Below are 21,245 nucleotides of genomic sequence, written 5' to 3' on the forward strand. Positions count from 1 at the left end.
GCCTCAGGGACAAACCCCTCGCGGAGCAGCGACGGATCGCTGAGGAGTGCAGCCTTCACACCTGGACTAAGTACTATTTGCATCAAAACGGGCAATTTCTTTCGAATTTGCCGATTTCCCTTATTTGTTATCATTAACATCAGATCCTATCAGTGTCAATTTTCACAGAGACGTGTCCTCAAACATTACTTATTTCCTCCGAATGAGGATCCTGCGCCCCAGCTGGGGAGGTTGCACCCGGGCAGTGCCGTCCCCTCCGGGCAGCTCGGGTTCTCCCGATCTCGCTATTCCCATCCAGGAACTTGGCTTCGCCGCCCCTCCCTGGCAGGGCGGCCCCGTCGCCGGCTCCTGTTCCCGCTCTCAGCCTCTCCGCTGCGGGCCGGGCTCTGCTTCGCTCCGGTCGGACCTGGCCTGGCTGGGTCCTGGAGGGTCGGTGCGGGGATGGCACAGAGGAGCCGCAGCGGGCAGAAGTGCTCCCCGGGGCCGCTGCGCCCCGCTCCGCGCATGCGTCCCGCTGTGGGGAATTGCTGCTCCGTTCCGCACCAAGTTGCAGTTTCTGGCTCTTTCTCCGCGGGGCAGCGGTGCGGAAGGCGCTGGGACGGGGGCGGCGAGACGGCAGGGTCCATGGGCTCTGTCACTGCCGCTGCTGCCGCCGCCGGCCGTGGCGGTCGCGGCGCGCAGGTGAGCACCGGCGGGGCGTGGGGCCGCCCAGCTGCCTCCCTGCCCTGCCCGTGCTCCTTCCCGCAGCGGCCCCGGGCCCAGCAACTTGCCCGACGTGAAGGAAACGGCGGACAGGTTGCTCCAGGGCTACAGCATCCGCTTCCGACTTCGGAGGTGAGGTGCCTGCGCTCTCCCGACCCGTGCCCCAGCCCCCCCGCCGGCTAACGCCACTTCTCCCCAGCCCCTCCGCCGCAGGTCCGCCCGTGGATGTGGGCATGCGGATGGAGATCGGCGGCATCGACGTAGTCTCGGAAATCAACATGGTGAGTGACGCCGGGGCCGAGAGCTGCCGTCGGTTCCCCGCCGAGCCCGGCCTCGGCCGTGGAGCCCCCCTGTTCCCCAGCGGTGCCGGGCGCGCAGCTCCGCGGATGCGGAGTCAGAGACAGCCCTGCGCCCCGGCGGGGAGCAGCTCGTCCCTCTCAGCAGCACAAGCCCCATGGGGACGAGCTGTGAGCTGTCGGTTTCCCGGCTGCTGAGGAGACTATCTGCCCGTCGAGACCAAACGCTGTAAAATAGGCAAGCACGTCGCGGCTTCTCGGAGAAAGTTCTCTGTGTTGTTGAGATAAGGTTTGCGTGCTTGAATTGGGGCTCCAGATGTGCTCCCTGCTTTGATCAAATTACCTGCCACAGGTTTGAGATTCTGGGCGCTGCTTGCACTGGGTTGCCCTTTGCAGAGGCGCAGCTGTCTCCGGAAACGTTGGAGTTTCTTGAAGTGTAGCAGCAGATGGACATTTTCCTGTGTTAAATGATTTAAAGAGTTAGACACTTTACAAGCTAGTGGCATTGAGTAAAGGGTGCAAAAAGAGAACAGAGCTTCTGGAAAATGCTCTTTTTTTGTAGAAGGAAAGTAATCCCAGCATTGCTTATCAAGTACATGAGGATGTTGTCTGTCCAGCTATAAAATCATAAGAGTTTCCTTGCTACAGGTGTGAAACATACTGCATTTCATTCAGTTCTGCTGCTGAAAGGAATGTTTATAGACATGCAGGCTTAAATAGCAAAACTGGGTCTTTATGGTGTTTGTCTCATAAAGCCTCACAGCCTTTTCCCAGAAGAAGATGAAAAATCAGTTACAAGTTTGAACATTCTACAAAATTATGTTGGGTTACTATACACCATGGGCATGTCGTTCTCACTCTTTTAATGTTTGATCTTGTGAAAATCTACAGTACTTTCGTGCCATAGGGGAGCACTTGTTTAGTTAAAAGAAGCTAGAAACCTTACATTTCCATCTTGATCAGCATTTTATTTCCCTGAAAAAAAAAGGTGATAAATGCCTGTCCAAAGTAACTTCCCCAAGAAGGGATTTTTTTCCTCTGGTATATTAGTTAATAGTTGTCATTAAAATGGTCTGTTCAGAGATTGTTGTATGTTCATATACACAGTTCCCATTCATAAGTACCTGTGACACTTGTTTATGAATATGCTTGGCAGAATGGGGAGGAAAGAGGCTTTGTCATACTGTGTGTTGCATACCAGGCTCTGCAAAGTCCTGGTACCACACAGACAACATTCTGCAAGTTTCTGTTCCTGGAATTCCTGTTACTGTATTGTGTTTTCAGGTAAGAGCATGCTACGGATCGTGCAGATGACACAGAGAAAACTGAAAATAGACCTTAGAAAGACAAAGACCAAATCTACACCAACTCCAGTCTGCTTCTACCACCCTGTAATCGGGTTGTCACTTTTACAAAGTGGTACACCCCGGAAAAGCCAAGCACAGCAAACACTGAAGTACCTGCTCTGAAATGTCCAAAACTTGCATTGCAAAGTCTCAGAACCTGAAATACCATTAATTCAGAGGACAGTGGATGTTACCATTTGCAGTGGCAGTGGCACAAGGCAGTGGTTGCATTTCCAAATCCTGCTACTTCCAGGTAGGTTCTGTTCACCTCAGTGATTAAATAAGAGTAAAGATTTATTTATACACATACAGAAACGTAGGCTATGAAGGAGGTGTACCACTTTGTTGCATTACCTGAGAATTTGTCATGCATGTAGGCTGTCTGCCAAGTGAACAAGCTGATTTGTATATCCAAGGAAATCCAGTCCTCAGGTAAAAAGTTGAAATATAGAGAGCAGAACTATTGGGAATTCTGTGAACATCATCAGTAATAAATGTCTGCTCAAGTAGCTTGCCTAGTTCTACCAGCTTCTTCAAAAATACTAAACTATTGTGACATGCTTTACTCACTCAGTTAATGAATTGAGACTTGCACAGCTTTGAAGTCAACCTTTCTGGTATTTTCCCCAATTACCCAGTCTTCATCTGTTCTGTTCTTTAAACAGCACTGTTTATAGCTACTTGGTAGTTCAATAATACTGTGATGAGCTGCCATACCAACTTTTACAGTAGGATTAATTGAAGCACTCATTCTCCTGACTCTCCCATTTAGCATCAGATATATTATCATATATTGATTTTTGCAGGTTATAAGCGAGAGAGCTTGTCAGACTTTGAACAAGCAGAAATTGAATGTAGAAGTCCTAAGACTGTTGCCTGATTCTAACCATACTTCCTGCCTAATATACCATGAAATAAATTTTAATCTGTTTCTGCCAGATTTTCACATCCTTGCTACAGTAACTGTAGGTACAAGGTGACACTCTGTTTTTTCTCAGGCAATGACTGTTCAGCTATCTTTTGTCAATGGCAGAGTTCCTTTACAAATATATCAGATGTTTACATGAATATAGAGTTCATTAAGAACCATATTATGGCTAGAGCTATTCAGTTGCTGTGCTGTGAATTGTTTGGTTTACTCTGATACCTTCACATGGTTAACAGAAGGTGCTTCTTGTATATATGATTCATAACTACTTTCAAGCTTCAGGACAAGCAAACAATTATTATATTTCTGTAGGTATCAGGAAACAGTAAAGTATCTGGACTCTGTAAGAAAAGTTCACATGCAGTACATGACAGATTTCTCTAAAAGTTTTTTCCTACTGAGCAAGTAGTCAAACCTTAATAGTCAGGAAAAGGTAGCATACACATTTAATGTTTTCAAAATCAGTGCACATGATAAAGAGCCTTCTGTAGAGCAGTTAAAAAAAACCCCCAAAAATAAAAAAAGCTTGTTTAGTATTGGGGAACACTGTTACTGACCTGCCATACTGGTTTTGCACTTATAGTAAAGATTTGTTCTGTATGATAGCACATTGAAGCTTTTGTGTCACAGCAAAAAAGAGACTAAATAAAAGATGGAAAGAATGCCTCATTGTTCTTTGACAGGAGAAGTGTATTTTTTTTTTAGTTTCTCTACACCCAAAGCCACTTTCACTCAAAGCTCTTACATTTATCTCATCTCACAGATCTCTAATCTTGCAGAGAAGCAGGATCTCATCTGTTGCCTGCTGCTCAAAAGTCACTACCTGATTCTCTAGATTTCTCCTTAATTAGTTGGTCTTTTATGCTGTCAGCATCCCAATCTGTTGGATCATCGCTTTATGCCCCAGAAAGAATTTAATTAAGTTAAACCACTCACCTTTTATGTCCTTTAGGGAAAAGTGATAGATAAGTCAGCTGCATAGGTTATTTTTTTTTTCATCCATTTCACGATACCACGCTCTCATACTCCATGTCAATCCTTCTAGCCCCTGTGATTATACATAAGGAATTAGACATAGAAGCAACCATTACATTTTGGTGCATCTTTGACACCATGACTTATGCTGGATGATGAAGTTGTGTTCATGTTTGATCCCTTGCTCTGTCATGACTGCAGATTGTCATTGGTTTGGAGAATAATGTGTCCCCCACAATATTTGAAGCTCAATTGCCCATGTTGTCAGAGGTCCTTTTCCTCCTACACTTTGTTTTCTCTGGAGGCAATATAGTATTTATCTTTTTTTTTTCTTACTTTAGGGCTCGTCCCATCCCTATTGCTGAAACACTATCTTACGTTAGAATTTGAACCTAAGAGAAATGCATTTTCTGATGTACTAGAAGTTTACATACATGTTACTTCAGAAGTTTATAAACAGTTCTTTGTCTGAAGCTTAACTATATTATTTCAGAACATCTTCCTGTGCTCAGTTTGGGTAGTGAATAGTTCTGCAAGTGTGAAAAAATTAAAACCAAACTTGTCGTCTACTCCCACATGATCTCTAGAAAAAGTCTTCTTGATCTTAAGTGTCTCTTTCTAGAATATTTAATGCCTTTTCTGCTTGAACTTCCACAGAGTCATTTCCCAAATAACAGTGCTTACGTATTTTACTTCTTTTGGGGTCTGCTTAGGTTTGGTGTTTCTCACCAGTCTAACTGCTCAACTTATCTCAAAAAATGGCAGAAATCTACAAAATATGTTTCAGGCATGTTAAGGATATGCTCTGTTTTGTAAAAAGCAGTAAAGAAGGACATCCATGTCCAGAACTGCATGAAGAGGAGCAGAGCCAGTTGAGCACAGGTTGAGGGAACTAATTATCTCTGCTTGGGACTCACTGGACCACATCCAGGTACTTCGTTCAGTTTTGGGCTAACCTCCCAGCCAATGCAAGAAAGATGTTGAACAGAAGCAGGTCAGAACTGAGCTTATCAGCTCTTTAGAAAAGCTGCAAAATGAGAATGAGCCACTTTCAGTGGCTAGAAAGAGAAACATTTAAGAGAATTGGGAGAGTTGCCATTGTGGGAGACTGAGAGTTTAACATTAAATAAAAGAATCAGGTCTTTTCTATGAAGGGTGTTCATAACTAGCTCTTTTAAACCTTAAAAATCATGGAAGTATGATGCCTGTCAGGCTAAAAATTTAACCCAGATTTTACAGCTCACAAGACAGGGCATCCTGACAACATCTGTAGTCCAGCCAGATGATATAACCTGTGCAGGATGTAACAGAATAGCATAAGATAACAATGAACTGAAAACTACCAGAGACAGTTGAATTTTTAACATAACTTTTTTTTGTTGAGCTCCTTCTTACCTTCTTGCTTGTTCTGAGCATGGAGGGAGGGGGAAAAAAAAAAACAAACCCAAACAGCACAACTCTAAGTCTGCAATAAGGTGGTATTACTGTGATGAACTTTCAAAAATTTCTTCCAGTCTACAGTTCCTCATGTCATAATGGTGCCTATGAAATGGGCAAGTTGTCACACTCTCTCTCTGTTTAGTGGCAGCTTTGGCACCCAGTTTGGGGTGTCTAGGATGTCACTGAGTAAGGGACATACCTGCGGCAGGATACATCTTCCTGGTATATGGATGAGAAAATCTGAAGTTTTCCCCAGCACTGCCTGTTCTGTGCACCCACATCAAACACCACCACTGCTGTGACTGCCGAAAACTTGCAGCTTGTGGTCTGTTAGCTCAGTGGCACAAACCTTTTGAAACATTCAGAGTCCCAGATGATTCTTTAATATTGGAACAGTCCACAATTTGGACAAAAGACCCATTCCCCCAAAATAACCGCTTTCTAAAAAGATACGAAACCGTAAGTTCTTCCAGGAATGTGAAGGTTTTCTTTTCTTGTGTACATGTGTAATACAGAGCAGAGGATTAACTGAAAGTTTGTGCTTTCATTTTTCCCAGTTGCATTGCCTTTTCACTTTGGATTCTGGAAAGGAGGGAAAATCAGAATCTTTCAGACTAAGTGTTTTCTTCATAAGGAGATCTAAGGGGGATACATTTCAAGTGTCTGCAAAACTTAGAGGGCTTTTTTTTTTCAGTCATCTTTGCTTTGTGCTCTGTTTTCTAAAAAGTATTCATTAACTTTTGTAGGCTGTATTCATGAATTCACTGTAGGGGAGTTCAAACCTAGAGCTGAAGATATGCAACCAAGAGAGGGTCACTCCACCAGTTTGCCCTGAAGCTGGGAAAGATCCCAGCCTCAGGAGAGGAACAGTAATAAGCCCCAGTGTTAGCACCAGAAAGACTTGTTCTGTTCAGGGTATGTCAAGTAGTTTGGGACAACAGCTGAAACTGTTAATCAAACCCAGAGATATCCATCACTCAGAAGTATCCCCAGCTAATGTACTTTGTTGATCTTTATATACCAAGTATCAGCTGCCTGAAAGAATTCTCTGGGGTGTTTCATCTCCCATCCATGTAACCATTCTGTATTTTAAAGCATCAGTAAAGCCTGAAATAAACAACTGTAAGGGCATCTAGCCAGTGATAAGAGTCTGAGATGGTTACCACAAAGTTTTTTACTTTAATGCTCTTTGAGACTAATTTTTTTCTTCTAGAAAAAGAATTCAGATCAAAAGGCAGACGCTTTCATGTTTGCAGAATTCCTCTTTCCTCAAATACAATATCACCTGTAACTGGCAGTGCTCCAAAAAGCATTTTAAAATTAAATTATTTTCACTTCAAGGGCTAAACTACTGCAGATATGTTCACAAGGAAATTGGTAGCAGTCACTGAATAGCAGTAACACGATAATGCAGTTTTTTTCAATTCATTCTTCAAGCAGTAGCTCTGTAGTAAGATCTACATGGGCTGGAGAAGGTAGATTAGATTTCTTGCTCATAAAGCTTCACAATGTCCTTTCTAGATTAAAAGGTTGCTCTTGGCCCAAACAGTGGCAGACTGTGGCTTGCTCCATCTTCTGCTGGGGCAAATCCTTAATGGTTTGTGTTATGTCATGAACAAAGGAAAAATAATTTAAAGGACACAAAAGCAGATTCCAGAAAGCTGCATTATCATGCTGATACTCATCCTATAGCAAGACTGAGTTGTAAGGCTTTAAATGCTCACTATAAAGCACATAGTTTCAAAGCAAAGATTAATGATTTCAGACTACCAAACTTAATTAAGGGTTGGAATAAATGTTCTCCATTAAAATTCATCAGTCCATTTGGCTGAGATAGAAGAATTCTTCTCATGTCTTTTTTAATTGCCTATAGAAAAAACTGAAGAGTTAACAAAGTTAAAACTGTAGAAACAGATACACGGTGTCTAAATATTATTCAAGATGTTAATCATATTAAAGGAAGAGTGCAGTTAATTCCTCTGCATATTTTTAACCAGGAGAGATGTTTAAGTGTAGCTGAAGTAACATGAGTAGCAGTCAGCTGCAGGTGGATCTCAGGAGCTTCTAGGCTTTGATTCCCACAAAGCACTGAAGAATCTGATCCCATCCAAGGAGCCTAGATGCTGATAGTCACATTGGTTTCTGTGAGTATGCTAATGGATAAAATGTCTCACACCAGTAAAATTAAGTGGATATTAGCTTTACCAGCTTAACAGTTTTCTCAGCAGTTTGCAGGACCGGACCAGCTCTCCGGTTAACATTAGTCTCAAACCTTTTGTTTCCTTATCGTTTTCTGTGATATTACTCATGAGAGAATAGCCAAGCCTGGAATGATAACATCCTATTCTGCATTCTTCCATTATCATTTATGCTTTCTTTAACCAGTAGTTTTGAAAACCATTCACTGGTCAAAAGAATACACTGGTTAAGGAGAGAAATGGATGAAGTCAGTGGCTTCATAGATCTATTCACAGGCAGCGCAGCTTTATCACTGTCTTCCTGGGAAGGAAACAACACATGGGATTAACAACCACTTGAAAATTCTGAGTTCATTTTATCCACTGTGCCAGTACCAACTAAGGAAAAAAAAAAAAGTAAGCTGCAAAACATCAATAACATGCTGGAAATCAAATCTGCAATGACAGACTTCACAGCTTGTTAAATGCTCCATGGATTCCTAAACTAATGGGGAGCAAATACATTGTCATTGTGGTGTAAACTGGAAATGAATCCTGAATATAGATCTTGTCAGTTCCCACTGGTAAGAGAAATAAGTTTGTTTTCCAGAAGCAAGCTGGGGATATGAATTTCTGAGATCCTAAGGAATTTTTATATTCTAGATAACACATTCTTTCCTTTTAATTACTCCTAGCGAAAACTCAGGGTAAGCACAAAGTAGATGATGAAAGGGCCTACCATATTTCAGGAAAATACAAAGACAAACATAAGAAAGTAGTAACCATTCAACTCACAGCAGTCATCCTGATTCACTAATATGATGTGGTCTATCAGAGAAAGCTGCTCTTTGAAGAAATTTTTTGCACTGGATCAATTCAGTGAGCCAGTTTCAAATATGAAGCAAAAAATTCCACCTCCTTCTGTCTCATCCCAATGGACATTTCACTATGACAATACTGAAACTTTACCGTAGCTCAAGCCTTTCACTGTTTCCTCCCTCAGATCCTGTAATCCTAAATGCAGTTTAGACTGTTCTACCCCTTGGATAGGACCAGGGAAATACCACTGCCAGAGACAAAATAGGAAGGTGTGGCCCATGTCCAACCACTCTCCTCTAGGTTTGATCTCAATCTCGTAGAGGAGCAGGGATGCTTTGTAAGCAATACTACTGTACCTCCCAGAAGAGCAATAGGCAAGAGGAGACATAAATAGCAAGAGTCAAGACTGTTTTCATGAGTAACACAACACTGCACTCTAAGTGTTGGTCACTGGGTATTTGGCTGTGTGACATGGGTGTACTATTGCTACACTGTCCACCACGAAACACCTTGGATTTTAATTATTATTTCATTTTAGTGCCTTCAAAGTACCTGTAAACACTCCAGTAAAATAACATACATTCAATGCATACTATAAATTACTTTTTAAGGACTATTAATATCTATTCTTCAGCTCATCATTAAGAGCACCTTAGTACAGCACCTGCAAAGAGCAGCAGAATAGCCAGAGCCAGCAGTGTCTTCAGTGTCAGGTGTTTGTTTTTTACATCTGCAGAAGCCAGAAGCCAATTAAAATGATTGGTCAACTCCTGAACTGCCTCCTTCTCTCAGAGGGTAACACAGAAAAAATGACTATCTGGGAACACTGCTCATTAAATTGTCCAATTAAGAGGTTTTTTTCTTTCTCAAAAGGAAAGAGAAAATTGACTTTTTTTTTTTTTAAATTGGTTTACAAGTCACTTTTATTCAAGGTAATACTCCTGCTTATATCTACTCTCCTCCTGCAGCAAGAGCAGCTATTAAGGAGTTATCTCCTTGGGAATAAGTATTTTTTAATAAACAATAATTAAATACTAATCTGCAGATGATGCAGACATGTCTTCTTCAGGCAAGTTTATTATATTGATTTATTGCCGGACTTTATGATTTCAGTGACTTTTGCACAGGTCATACTTGGAAAACCAGGCAACACTGGCACTCCAAATTGTAGAAGCAAGTACAAAAGGAGGCAGTGATGACAACGTGATGTTCAGGGAGCAATGTCAGCACCTGACTCTGCAGGAGGGGACTGATGGCTCAGCAGGGACCCCCCTGATCTCACTGCTACTCTGCAGAGCCCATCAGGTCAGGCTGTTGTCATGACAGATGGCTAATTCTTCTCATCATATTTAAAAAAGGAATATTCTTTTTTAGAATAGTTTTTATAGGACTACACAAATTCCCTTACAACGCAGTCGACATTTTTTATAAGTTTCAGGTTTGCTGTATTTCCAAGGAAGTTTGTGGGTCTAGAAGGGACCTTCTACTAAAGCAGGTAGATCTACATTCCTTAGCTGCTTTATTTCTCATCCAAGTGATTACAGTGTTGGGGAGTTCAGCACAAAATTGTGGCAAGGGATTAAAAACCACAGAGCTCTGAATTTGCATTATGAATTCAATAAACTCAGTAGGATGCATTGTTTTGCACTTACTAGTCCAAGCAATTGGAAAGTCAGTATTTCACATACTTTCCAGTTACAGAAGCAATTACTGTAACAGACTGCAATATTCAAGATCTGTATAGCAGAAAACTGGACAAAATTTAGGCAACAAAACTCAATTTAGAGCCCATACACTTTGGTTGAAACACTTTAATTAGTTAATACGTAGCTGTATGTATGTGCTCGTGAATAATCTTTTATGGAAATGCTGTAGAATAAACATAGATACATGAAATCTTGATAGAGGCAAATTTATTCCCATTTATTATCTGTTCTTTCACTGAATGTCCAGCTCCTAAGGGCTCTTCTGAAGTACATGAAGCACAGAAGCTCTTGGCCCACATTGTCCTTTAAAGTTCCACTGATCTCAGTGAAGATGCACCAGTAATGAAGCAAACCAACCTTTTTCAAACTGATTATACTTTCCTGCTGTAATTGCATTTTCTTATGAAAAAGCTACCTGTAACATGTGTGAACTCAAGACAAACTAAACTGTCCTGAATGCATACCAACATCGAGGAAAAACTTTTCAAAATGCTTAGTTTCTATCCTAAAGCTCCCGAGAAGATCTAAATAGCAAAATGCAAGCAAGTGAAAATGAGCAAGTGAGGAAAAACAAGAAGCCTGTTATCTACCCAGGAGTATATATTTCAGAGTCTTGGCTTGCAGACAAACTTGTTTTTCCTTGCAGCTTTTCTGGTTTTCCTGCTGCTATGTTCATCCATCCTAACCTAATGTTTAAATGTTGATACAAGAAGCTATCAGTCTTCATGACAGTAGCCTGAGATCTTGGTCTCCTTAACCTCCACTGAGCCATCTCCAGTGGAAACAAAATGCATGTGAACAAGTACCTATGCATCTTCTGTTCTCTTTTTCACATCTACAACTGCATTATGGAACAACATATAAGCTTTAAAAGTTGCAACTGAGAATATCTACTGTTCTCTGCCAGTATCTATGACCTTTGGGCTTTTTTGTGTATTTGTCTTTAAATTAAGAAATCAGACTAGGTCCACAATGGGAGCTTTGAATTTTGAGCTGAAACCGGGGAAGTATGTGGGTGCTAATGCTTCTTTCTCCCAGTGATCATGACAGTCACTGCAGTGGCAGAACAAAGCTGTGACAGGAGGTTCCAAATCTAAAGGAAACAGCAGCAATTCAGCTGGCTTGGGACTGGCTAGAAACTCCTTTGGAGGGCAGTGCAAAAGCCTTGGATTTCACTCTGTGTTCAACAGGAGATTGGTGCCTAGAGTGGTCATGGATTGTTGCATTATGGAGGGAAAAACAGTCTCACAGAAGAGCTCCTTGGTGGAACCAAAGGGTCAATTTCTCTTCCTTATATGGATTTTTATTTTTCTTTTTTCTGAATGACTATGGACACAACAGCAATTCCTCTACCCCCCAGTTTCTCCTCAGTTATGATTCCTACTTTACAGGGATAATATGAGAATTAAATACATTGTATGAGTGTTGATTTGGACAGTGTGCAAATTTCTGCACACTCAAGTGGAAAGAAAAGCCTGGAGCTAAAAAAGAATATATCCCCTGTGACCAGTAATTTCAACACATCATCGTGGCTTATGACCCAGATGTAGTTCCTACATCTCTACAATACTTGCAGTACCAACAGGAATTTTTTTCTTGCTTACTTAGTGAGAAATCCCAAGACAGCCCAAGATGGTGCATGGTAATTACATTTTCCTCTAGTGGGATTACTGAATGACATATTGTGATATATCAAGAGGCAAGTGTGAATTTGAGTCAGCACAGGAGACTTTGCCCAGTACAGTAGGTTTCCAGATGAACATACAGTGAATGGAAAAATAAAGGGAAGTTTCTGAATACCTCACAGCATCATGCATCCTCTGTCAGCATTAGCTTTCAAAACATACATGGTTCTGGGCTGGCTTGGGAAAACTTTGTATATTCATTATTTATTTACCTTACATATTCACTTTAATTGTTGCCAGAGTGGATTAACAGGAAAAGACAATGATACTCATTTGTCCAGAAGAATGAGGCATGTCAGAAAGTAAGTAAAAAACTTGCTTTTTCTTTCTATTTATGCTGTTATGCCACTAAATGCCTATTTCCTGTGAGTAACAGAACACGTAAGCGATGTGCAGGACTGTTATGTAAAAAAGAACTATTTAATCTCTGTAAGGGTCTTCCTATGCAGTCTGGAAACACATGCTTGGCCACCCTGCTGCTTCCCAGATGCATTTTCCTAGGTTTTGAGCAACCTAGTCTAGATAAGAGGTGTCCCTGCCCGTTTCACACATATCCCTAAGAAAACAACTGATAAATGATGTCATGCTTTGTGTTGTTGAGTAGTCCAATTCAGTCATACTTTTCACTATGCATTGATGTAGGATCAGAACCCCTGCAAACCAATGATGTTATAAATTGGCAGTAACTGGTCTGAAATCAGTGAATCAGATCCAGATGAAAGAAAGAGGACAAGACAACACACTGTATTTTCAACTTCTCCCTATGTATTCATTCCAGAACAAAGGATCTTTCAGGGGTTGGAAACAAAACAAAGTCTTGGAGAGGCAAGACCTTTTCCACTGCAAGACCTCTAGTAATAGGCAACTTGTGTGTTGTTTTCCACATCAGTGCCATAAATGAATTTTCATGCAAGACTGAGTGAAAATATGTTACATGAAGATAAGTGCACATTTTGTAATGTCAGCAGTCCAGCTCATTTTCTTCTCAGAGCTGGGTTTTCCATTGAATATGCAGCAATAGGCAATCACAAAAGGTTTGTTGTTGTTTTTTCTTTCAAATTCAGTATCTTCTGACATATGAGAACAGGAATGATAGGTCAGCAAGCTGAGGGCTCACTGGGTATCTGATTCATTATCAGAGAGGTGAGCAAACCTAACACCTGAATGGCAGATAAGGGGGACTTGTGGCAGGTAGCAGGAAGATACTTATCTGGAGTTTAGGCTGAAATTGGTCTGTGTTTTGATAGTCACTCTGGATGGTGTTTGACGGGTTTTATCTAGTTCTAGGGCAAAAATTATGACATTTTAAAATGGGACTGGAAGCAAGGAAAGCAAGTGAGCCTTCAGCTGAGATAGCAAGGTAGAGCTTAGGCTGACACCCAATACACAAGTATTCTCTCCAGCATGTTTCTGAGTTTTGTAAGGGAAGCTTCATTAATTCCTTTATTTATTTAGAGATTAGCATTACATAAAAGTCAACAAAAGGCTTAGGTTATGCTAGGGACTTAGTGTTTGCATTGTAGAATGGAATAGAACAGTCTAAAGCTTCACTTCACTCTCCATTGCTAAACAGATACAGAAAAGCAAAATTCACAGGAATCTTCGAGCATAGTTGTCAACCAAAGGTATTAGCATTGGAACGGAAACAAATTCTCAACTCTAGAGCCTTCCTGCTCTATAAAATGTTTTGTAAACACAGAGTGCCACCTTTTCCTTGTTTTGTAAACCAGACGGTATCAGCAACTGAGCATATTAAACACAGTTATGAAATCTACTCTCTGTTTTGCTGCTATTTCTACATATAGGAACAGAGATTTAAAAAAAAATACAAGTGACTGCAATCAGAATACTGTGACTCAGTTTCTGTCTCCATTTGTGGTGTTTCATGGCAAAAAACAATGGATTCCCACTGTGAACTAAACAGTGAATGAAAATGTAAAGCAGTACAAAAATTCAAGTTTTATCCTGCAGGTTTTATAAACTGCTTTTCCTGTAGCTGCAGCAGTCATTGCTTCTCCAGCATGTCACTCTATGTGTCAAAATGGGTATAACTGGTTCTCTTGTAAGATTCTCTGGAGCCTTTTTCACTTGGCATTTCTTACTCACAAATTGTCTAAATTGTATAAAAATCTATTGCAAAAAATTCCCAAATCCATTTTTCTGTACCTTGCCTCCCACAACAGCTACTTGCTACTCTGAGAATACAACAATTGATCATCAGCAGGAGAACTCCTGAGCATATTGCACAGAGCTCCCCAAGAAATTCAACCTTTGAAAAAAAAGGGTTTTGGAAAAAAATAACTCCCAAAAGAGTAAGAATGGCTGGCCAATTATTTAAAGATTTGGTTAGAGTCAGGCTGAGAAATGTTAGGTGAAAATAAGAAACTGCACAGGACAGTGATCAAGGACATCATATGTGAGGTTGTTAGGGATCTTATAAAAGTCAGTATTGCTCTTCCCTGAGAGAGAATTGGAAAGGAAAGCTGCTTTTTTTGGCTAAGATAGCCTAATTCAATTCCTCAATCATATGTTATGTGTTATCTAATTATTTTCCTATAACAACCAGTTATGACAATGTAACTCATCCAACATGACCAGTTATGACAACATCCAAGAGATTTATACTAAAGTACTATGGTATTTATTCATTATTATATTTTTGTTATCTCTGATTTAATTTTAAAAGCAGTTATCTAGATGAATTTCACAGCATGAGATTCACAAAGAAGAATATATTCCTTTGTGTGATACATTTCAGCTTCTGTGTTTTGTTAGGTGACTTATTTACTTCCAATATTTGCAGATCATGGATGAGTTTCTTTGACTGCTCAGAATTCAAGTTACTAATTACTTGAGAATTCATTTTTTGCTCAAACAATTGGGGAAAAAAACCAAGTGGTTAAAAGGAAAGTGCCTACAAAGATGAATTTTTCCATAAGAAATTTCTTCTGTCCAGGTGATTATAAGCCTAAGAAAATAAATATTTACTGGACTTACATTTTTAAAAAAACAACCCTCTGCCATTTTTATGAAGCCTCCAAGTGGCTGAATGTTTTGTCTTTTCTGTAACTTTCTGGAATCTGTAAACCAATTAGAGAACAGTAAGGAAAAATAGAGGGGTTTGGTTTGCTGTGCTAGTCTGGCACATTTTTCAAACCAGTGATATTCTTTGCTTCCATGGTGGACTGCAGAAGGACAGCTGCTTTTTACTTTCTCTTCCATTCACCACACATTATGGAATGAAAATAACTGGAAACAATAACAAGGTCTAAATCCTTCCTGAAATAAATCAAGGGATGGCTGGCAGAGAAGGGCAAGATATGTTGGGAAAGCACTTAGTCATAGTTTTGTCTTACATTTTCTTTGTGGACTACTATTTGGATGTTTCAGAATGTGAGAAAATACAGATGATATTACAATGAAAACTGGAAAGGAAATGAAAGAGATTAATAATTGCGTATCATTTGTGTAATTTTACTAATTTCAGAAACACTCTTTTACATTGCTGTACATTTTAGGATTTTTTTCCCTTGTACATTTTTCTCGGTCAAACACTGGAGAAAGGTTTTTCCACTCTTTTTGCTCAGCCTACAAAAAAACTGCTCGATATTACAGTGGTATTGGGAGGCTGTCTGTCCAGAAGAAACAGTAGGAATACTGAGCTCTTCAGTAGTCCTCTAAATGTAGTGATACTGCTCCAACTTCAGTTCTGCAGAACTGTTGCTTTAGTGATGGCCATCAAGATGAAGTATTAGACAATCATGCTTAGCTCAACAAGAATAAATAAGTAAACCCTGCTGCCCAGCATATGGGATGCACGTTTTTAAGATTATATGGAGAAATTCAACCTTCCATAAAAAAGCCTGGTTTTCACTACTGTCTTGAAGGAGCCAGCTGTCAGGTTCTCCACATACATGGTGCTGTCAGGCACATGAACCTGTGGCTTGTGGTTCTCCTTTGTCATGCAGGGTGTCATCTGTCAATAACCATTTCCAAGTGGAGCCTTTAGGGCCAACACTCACTTTGTGTTCAAATCCAAGGAAGTTGCTCGTTATCCATAAATGTGCTGCTGGAGCATTTACACAGAACAGACTTGTAAGTATCTGTCCAGATCTTCTAATAACCTATAATCCACATCCATCAATTCTTATGGCAAGCAACACATAGCCACTCTTCTACATAAGAGCCATCAGCATCTTTTGGTGCCTCTGATAACCAAAGATGTGATTATTAAAAGGTGGCAGTGGTCCTCTTCAGCAATTGAACCCATTTGTTACAAGGTGACAATGAGGATTTGCTCTGTTTTACCAAACCTCTTAGACAGAGCTGCTGTCCTCTCTCTTTTCAGTATGGTTATTAAAAATAATTCACAATTTATCACAAGTAGGTGAAGAGTCAAGGCAAACTGTTTTCTCAGCCAGTTTGGAGTCTCAATCTCTTCAGATTTAGCTCAATCACTCACATAGAGTTTGGACTGTGGCCCAGACAAAGGGGCAGCCAAGCCCCTTTCACAAACAGAAAGATCCATAATCCCATTCCTAGCCTCAGCAGAATTTAATTCGCCCTCAAAAATCAACAATAACTCCACTTACACCCAGGGATTATAGCAACAAACAGAGAAACTGGTATCAGGTTTAAGAACTGTAACTAGAAAATTGTGCCTTTTGTAGCATTTTGAGGGCCTACATAGTACTGACGCTATTGTGATGATGCTGATTTTTACCAATGCAGGTATTGAACACTGGGAAAAAGATTAATAAACTACACAGTTGACAAGTTTTTCTTTTAGTGGAAAAGCTTCTAAAGAAGTTATAGAACAGGATTAGTATTTTAATATTCATAGCTCTATTAAGATAGTATGACAATATATTTGTGTAGTGAAAATTTATAATCTGCTAAAAAAAAAAAGTTATTTCAGGTAATTTTTGTAAATCTTGATGATGTACTGTGCTAGAAGGATTTTTTTAAAAATCACATTAACCAATTAATTACATCTTTGAAAACTATTAAAAGATTTAAACAAGAATTTTATTACTCTTGACTGAAAAAGAAAAGATAAAATCACAGTGCCTTGAATAAAGAGAAAAGAGGCTAAAAAGGAAGTGATTACAGGCTGAGAATTTACATTCCAAGTTTTATTTGAATGGTTTTATTGTAAACTCAGATTCATTATGTTCACACAGCCAAGAATTACTCTAATATAGTAGATGAGAATTGCACTAATCTATTACTGTTGGCTGCCAGCAGTAATTCTGTTAATTCAAAGAGCTAATGACATTTACTAGCATTACCATTCTGGTTTATTGCATCTTTGAAAAATAGATGGGAATACTCAGTAGTGTGTCATTCTGAACAGACTATATTTAGAGCCTTGTTCTCCATTCTTTCCCCAGCATGTTTGAGACCAAATCTGGGTAGCAGTGCTTTGTGTCTTACTTGCAATGGTGCCATGGAGTAGGTGAATGTCACCTGCACTCCTGGCTTGCATGCTCTGCACCATCCGTACATGGGAAACATGAGGTGTCCAAGATGATGGCTCATCCTTTGATGGAGTATAAGCTAATCATCAAGCTAATAACTTTCCAGACCAGTATTTTCACATCATCCAGGGTAACATAAAGATACCCAGTTGAGTTTGGAAGCAGGGAAGCCAAATCTTGCAGCACTATACCCAGAGTAATTAGTCCAGGCTCAGCAGGGGTGATTCATTTTGGCTTAGCATTCACAAATACAGCTGCATCATTTCTATTTTAGAAGAGATATGGGTCAGAAGCAGTTTAGGTTGTCTGCACCAGGAACTGCAGCAAAAGACACACATGCACCAAATTCAAGCATGAGATCAAGTCACCAAGCAGAGATCAGGAGTTACTGACTCAGAACCAGTGAGTTCAATATTTAAAGGCTTCAACTGATAATGCAATGGCTGCAGCCCCCACCCCTGGTTCCTAAAGCACTTCCTTTGTCTTCTATCATTGTTACTATTGTTACTACCCCTTTACCTTCTTATTCTATGATGCCTCGTTTTTGTTTTTGCTTTTGTTTTCTCCCTGTGATGTCCCATCCTCACAGACAGCTTGGCAGCTTGCTTTGTCTGCATGCTGGCTGGCTAACCACTATGCTGAGGAGCACAGTGTGCATCTTAACCAGCTGGCCACTTTCATATGCTACATATTGTGCATAACATGGCATAAAATATAAGATTTATTAAATGTTTAACTGGAAATCAGACATTAATCAATTAATCAAGATTTGCAGTTTAGGGCAGTTTCCAGACTGAGCTCTCTACTCACATTTCTTGCCAAGTACTAGAGCTGAAATCATTAAGCTGATCCACTGGCTTAGGCACTCTGAACAAGAGAAGGGAACGGGAGAAAGTACCAAAGCGAGACCTCAGCCAACTTTACTTAGTGGAAAAAACATGTGCAAGACATTCATTCAAACAGTAGGCTGAAACTGACTAAAAAACTTTATAATCTAAAAAGGTGAAATATTTGTATAAAGCTAACGGGTGAGCCAAAAAAACCCTGTAGGAATCCAGCTTGTACTAAAGAGCAAATTTTCTTCTGTCCTGTCACCGTCATCCTGGGTATTGGTGATATAAAGCAAGTGGTCCTGGTGACAATTTACTACCTTCCATAACCATGTTGAAAGACTAACAGTATGTTATGGTAAAAGTGTCTGAAGGAATTGTCTTTAGGAAGTTTTCCACAGTTAGAAGAAGTATTAAGAGAGAATAAAGGAGGAGGGGGAGATAAACAATCTTAACAACAATAATTCAGCTGAGGATGGCCCTGTAGTTCTGGTAACAGACCGATTTGTATATAGAGATCACTCTGTGCATTTAGGACAGTTTCTTTAGATGTTACTGGGAGCATTTGGCATTAGGATGTTAGGAATTAGCATGAATAGATATTAGGGTAATTGTAATGCAAAATGTACTCTAAAAATACTACATTTCCTGGTACTATCCTGATGATGAGATTATCCTGTTATAGATACTTGAATAATCCCAGAGAACCCTAATAAACAAGAGTTGCCACACTTCACCTTCTCATAACAGAATAAATGGAAAGCAATTAAAAACAAAAATGCAGAAACCAGCACAGTACTTTTTCCGTGTAATAGTTAAGAGAATGTGCCCAACTCCTGTTTCAGAGTACCACAGAATATGCATCAAAATACTGCAAGGAGGAAGATTTACAATGAAGACTGGAATTTTCATATTCCAACTTCAAAATCCATTGGATTCAATGGTGAACTTGCATTACCTCAAAAGAAATATTGCCAGGCAAAATTTGGAAAGAAATAGTCAGTCCTTAAATCAGTCTTGCTGAATATATGTAATCAAATAACATCCAAAATTTCTAACTAGAATCAAGACCTCAGAGTGTGAGACCCTTATAAAAGTATAGAAGGCAGCACTTGCCCAAAATTAAGAGGAACTTTATTTAATCATTTCATATTTTAATAGTAAGCCAGAGTAAGGGTTCTACATCTCAGGGAGACAAAGTTAGAGCTCATAATCAGCTCTCGCAGCAAAAAATGGAGAGTAGCTCTTAGGCACTGGAATCAGCACAGATCATTATCTGCTCTTTCTCAAACTGTACAAGGAAAAAGGGGTAAGTTGAGTAGCAGCTCCCACAGATGCTGTTCCATCTCTGATTCCAAGCAGACTGGTGATTTACACAAAGAACTCATCCACAGCACTTGCCTTGCTGCACAAGCAGGTAGGGCAAGAACAACCTGGGCTCTCATGATATAATACCTGCCGAGGGTACTACTGCTAAGATACATTTTGAAGTACTACACAGTGCAAAATTTGTAAAGATCAACTGTGGTGTATGCATGATATCCATGACAGGAAGGACTTATAAAAGACAGCTCTGAAAAGTTGCTGTCTTGTCCTCACAACCACTGAGCAACGATAATCAGTTCTCGTGATGCAACACTGCAACCTTGCTCAAAATTTATAAGTATACACACTTTTAAATAAAAAATTATCTGAGTTAATCTAATTTACAGAATGTTTCCTTTGCCAACTTCCTGATAGTCTGCCTAATCTGTCACACCAAAAGCATCTTTTCTGGGAAATCACAGCCTGTTTCTGAATGCCCTACTCTGGAAACCAATAAGGAATTTTTAACAGCAGAAATCTCACCCCTCTGCTTGACTTCAATAAGAGAAAACATGACATACAGTATGGCATTCAATGCATACATTCAGTTGGGTGTCAACTCCTAAGCAAAATAAGTGTTAGAGCAGAAGATACAAGAAGGTTACTTTGAGGTTTATGGACCACCTTAGGAAAGAGTCACTCTACAACAGGGTTCTTAAAAGACCTGAAGCACCATAGAGGGAAAAAAAGGTGGTAGCACCAAAACAAATACAGCTAAAAGGCAAATTTCCCACATCATAAATAATAAAAACCATCACCTACAGGCATAGCATCAGTAGGAATTGTATGATTATGACAGCCAAGGAATTCATAACACTGACAATGGCTTTCCTTCAGATGTATTTTTTCCAAGCATGTTAGCATGGCTTACCCATTCCCTTGCTTTGTTTCTCTGTTTCATTTTGTCCCTCCTGTTGTTTTTAAGAGTAAACAATACATTATAGATGTTCATCTTCCCAAGTTTGTATTTCCAGGCTAAAAACTGAGGAGGGCCAGGGAACTCCTGTCAGAGGTGGACATGAGGTTTCTGCAGGAACAGCTCAGCTGCCCCATCTGGCATTCACTGGAATGCTTTATTCCCTGTCAGAGAAGGTAAAAGCCACGGATACCAGAGGAGCACCATCTTACTATTCAAAGAGCAATTACAGACCACGTATCTTCAGTCATGATCCACTTCCAGATGGGTCATCTAACAGCTTGCTAGAGTCAAACACAGATGGCTTTTTTTCAGTCGTCTGTGTTATAAGGCACAACAACAGAGCTAGAATAATTTTCAACAGACAACAAAAGAAATAAAATTATCTGGATTGCCATCATTCTACTGAAACCATCAAAATGATATCTAGAGGTTAAAAAAGTCTAGAACTCTGGGAACTGTTCTGGCTTGTAAAGCTCACCACATGCCCGGTGTAGCTCTCCAGTCTCTGCCACTAAACTTTTGAGCTACAGTCTTCACAAAGAGCAGAAGTGAGGGGCAAAAGTCACAAACACAGAAA

General features: G+C 40.0%; 1 protein-coding gene across 1 annotated transcript in view; it reads left to right on the forward strand.

Annotated features, from left to right (window-relative positions):
- Positions 1–202: 202 nt before the first annotated feature.
- Positions 203–21,245, forward strand: part of GABRB1 (gamma-aminobutyric acid type A receptor beta1 subunit) — a 90,532-nt gene continuing 69,489 nt past the window's right edge. The window contains exons 1-3 of the mRNA XM_030449955.1: positions 203–681; positions 748–834; positions 902–983. Of these exons, the coding sequence (XP_030305815.1) occupies positions 203–681; positions 748–834; positions 902–983 (648 nt within the window). The remainder of the gene's footprint in view (positions 682–747; positions 835–901; positions 984–21,245) is intronic.

The sequence above is a fragment of the Calypte anna genome, chromosome 4A (assembly GCF_003957555.1).
Source record: "Calypte anna isolate BGI_N300 chromosome 4A, bCalAnn1_v1.p, whole genome shotgun sequence".
NCBI classification, from domain to species: domain Eukaryota; kingdom Metazoa; phylum Chordata; class Aves; order Apodiformes; family Trochilidae; genus Calypte; species Calypte anna.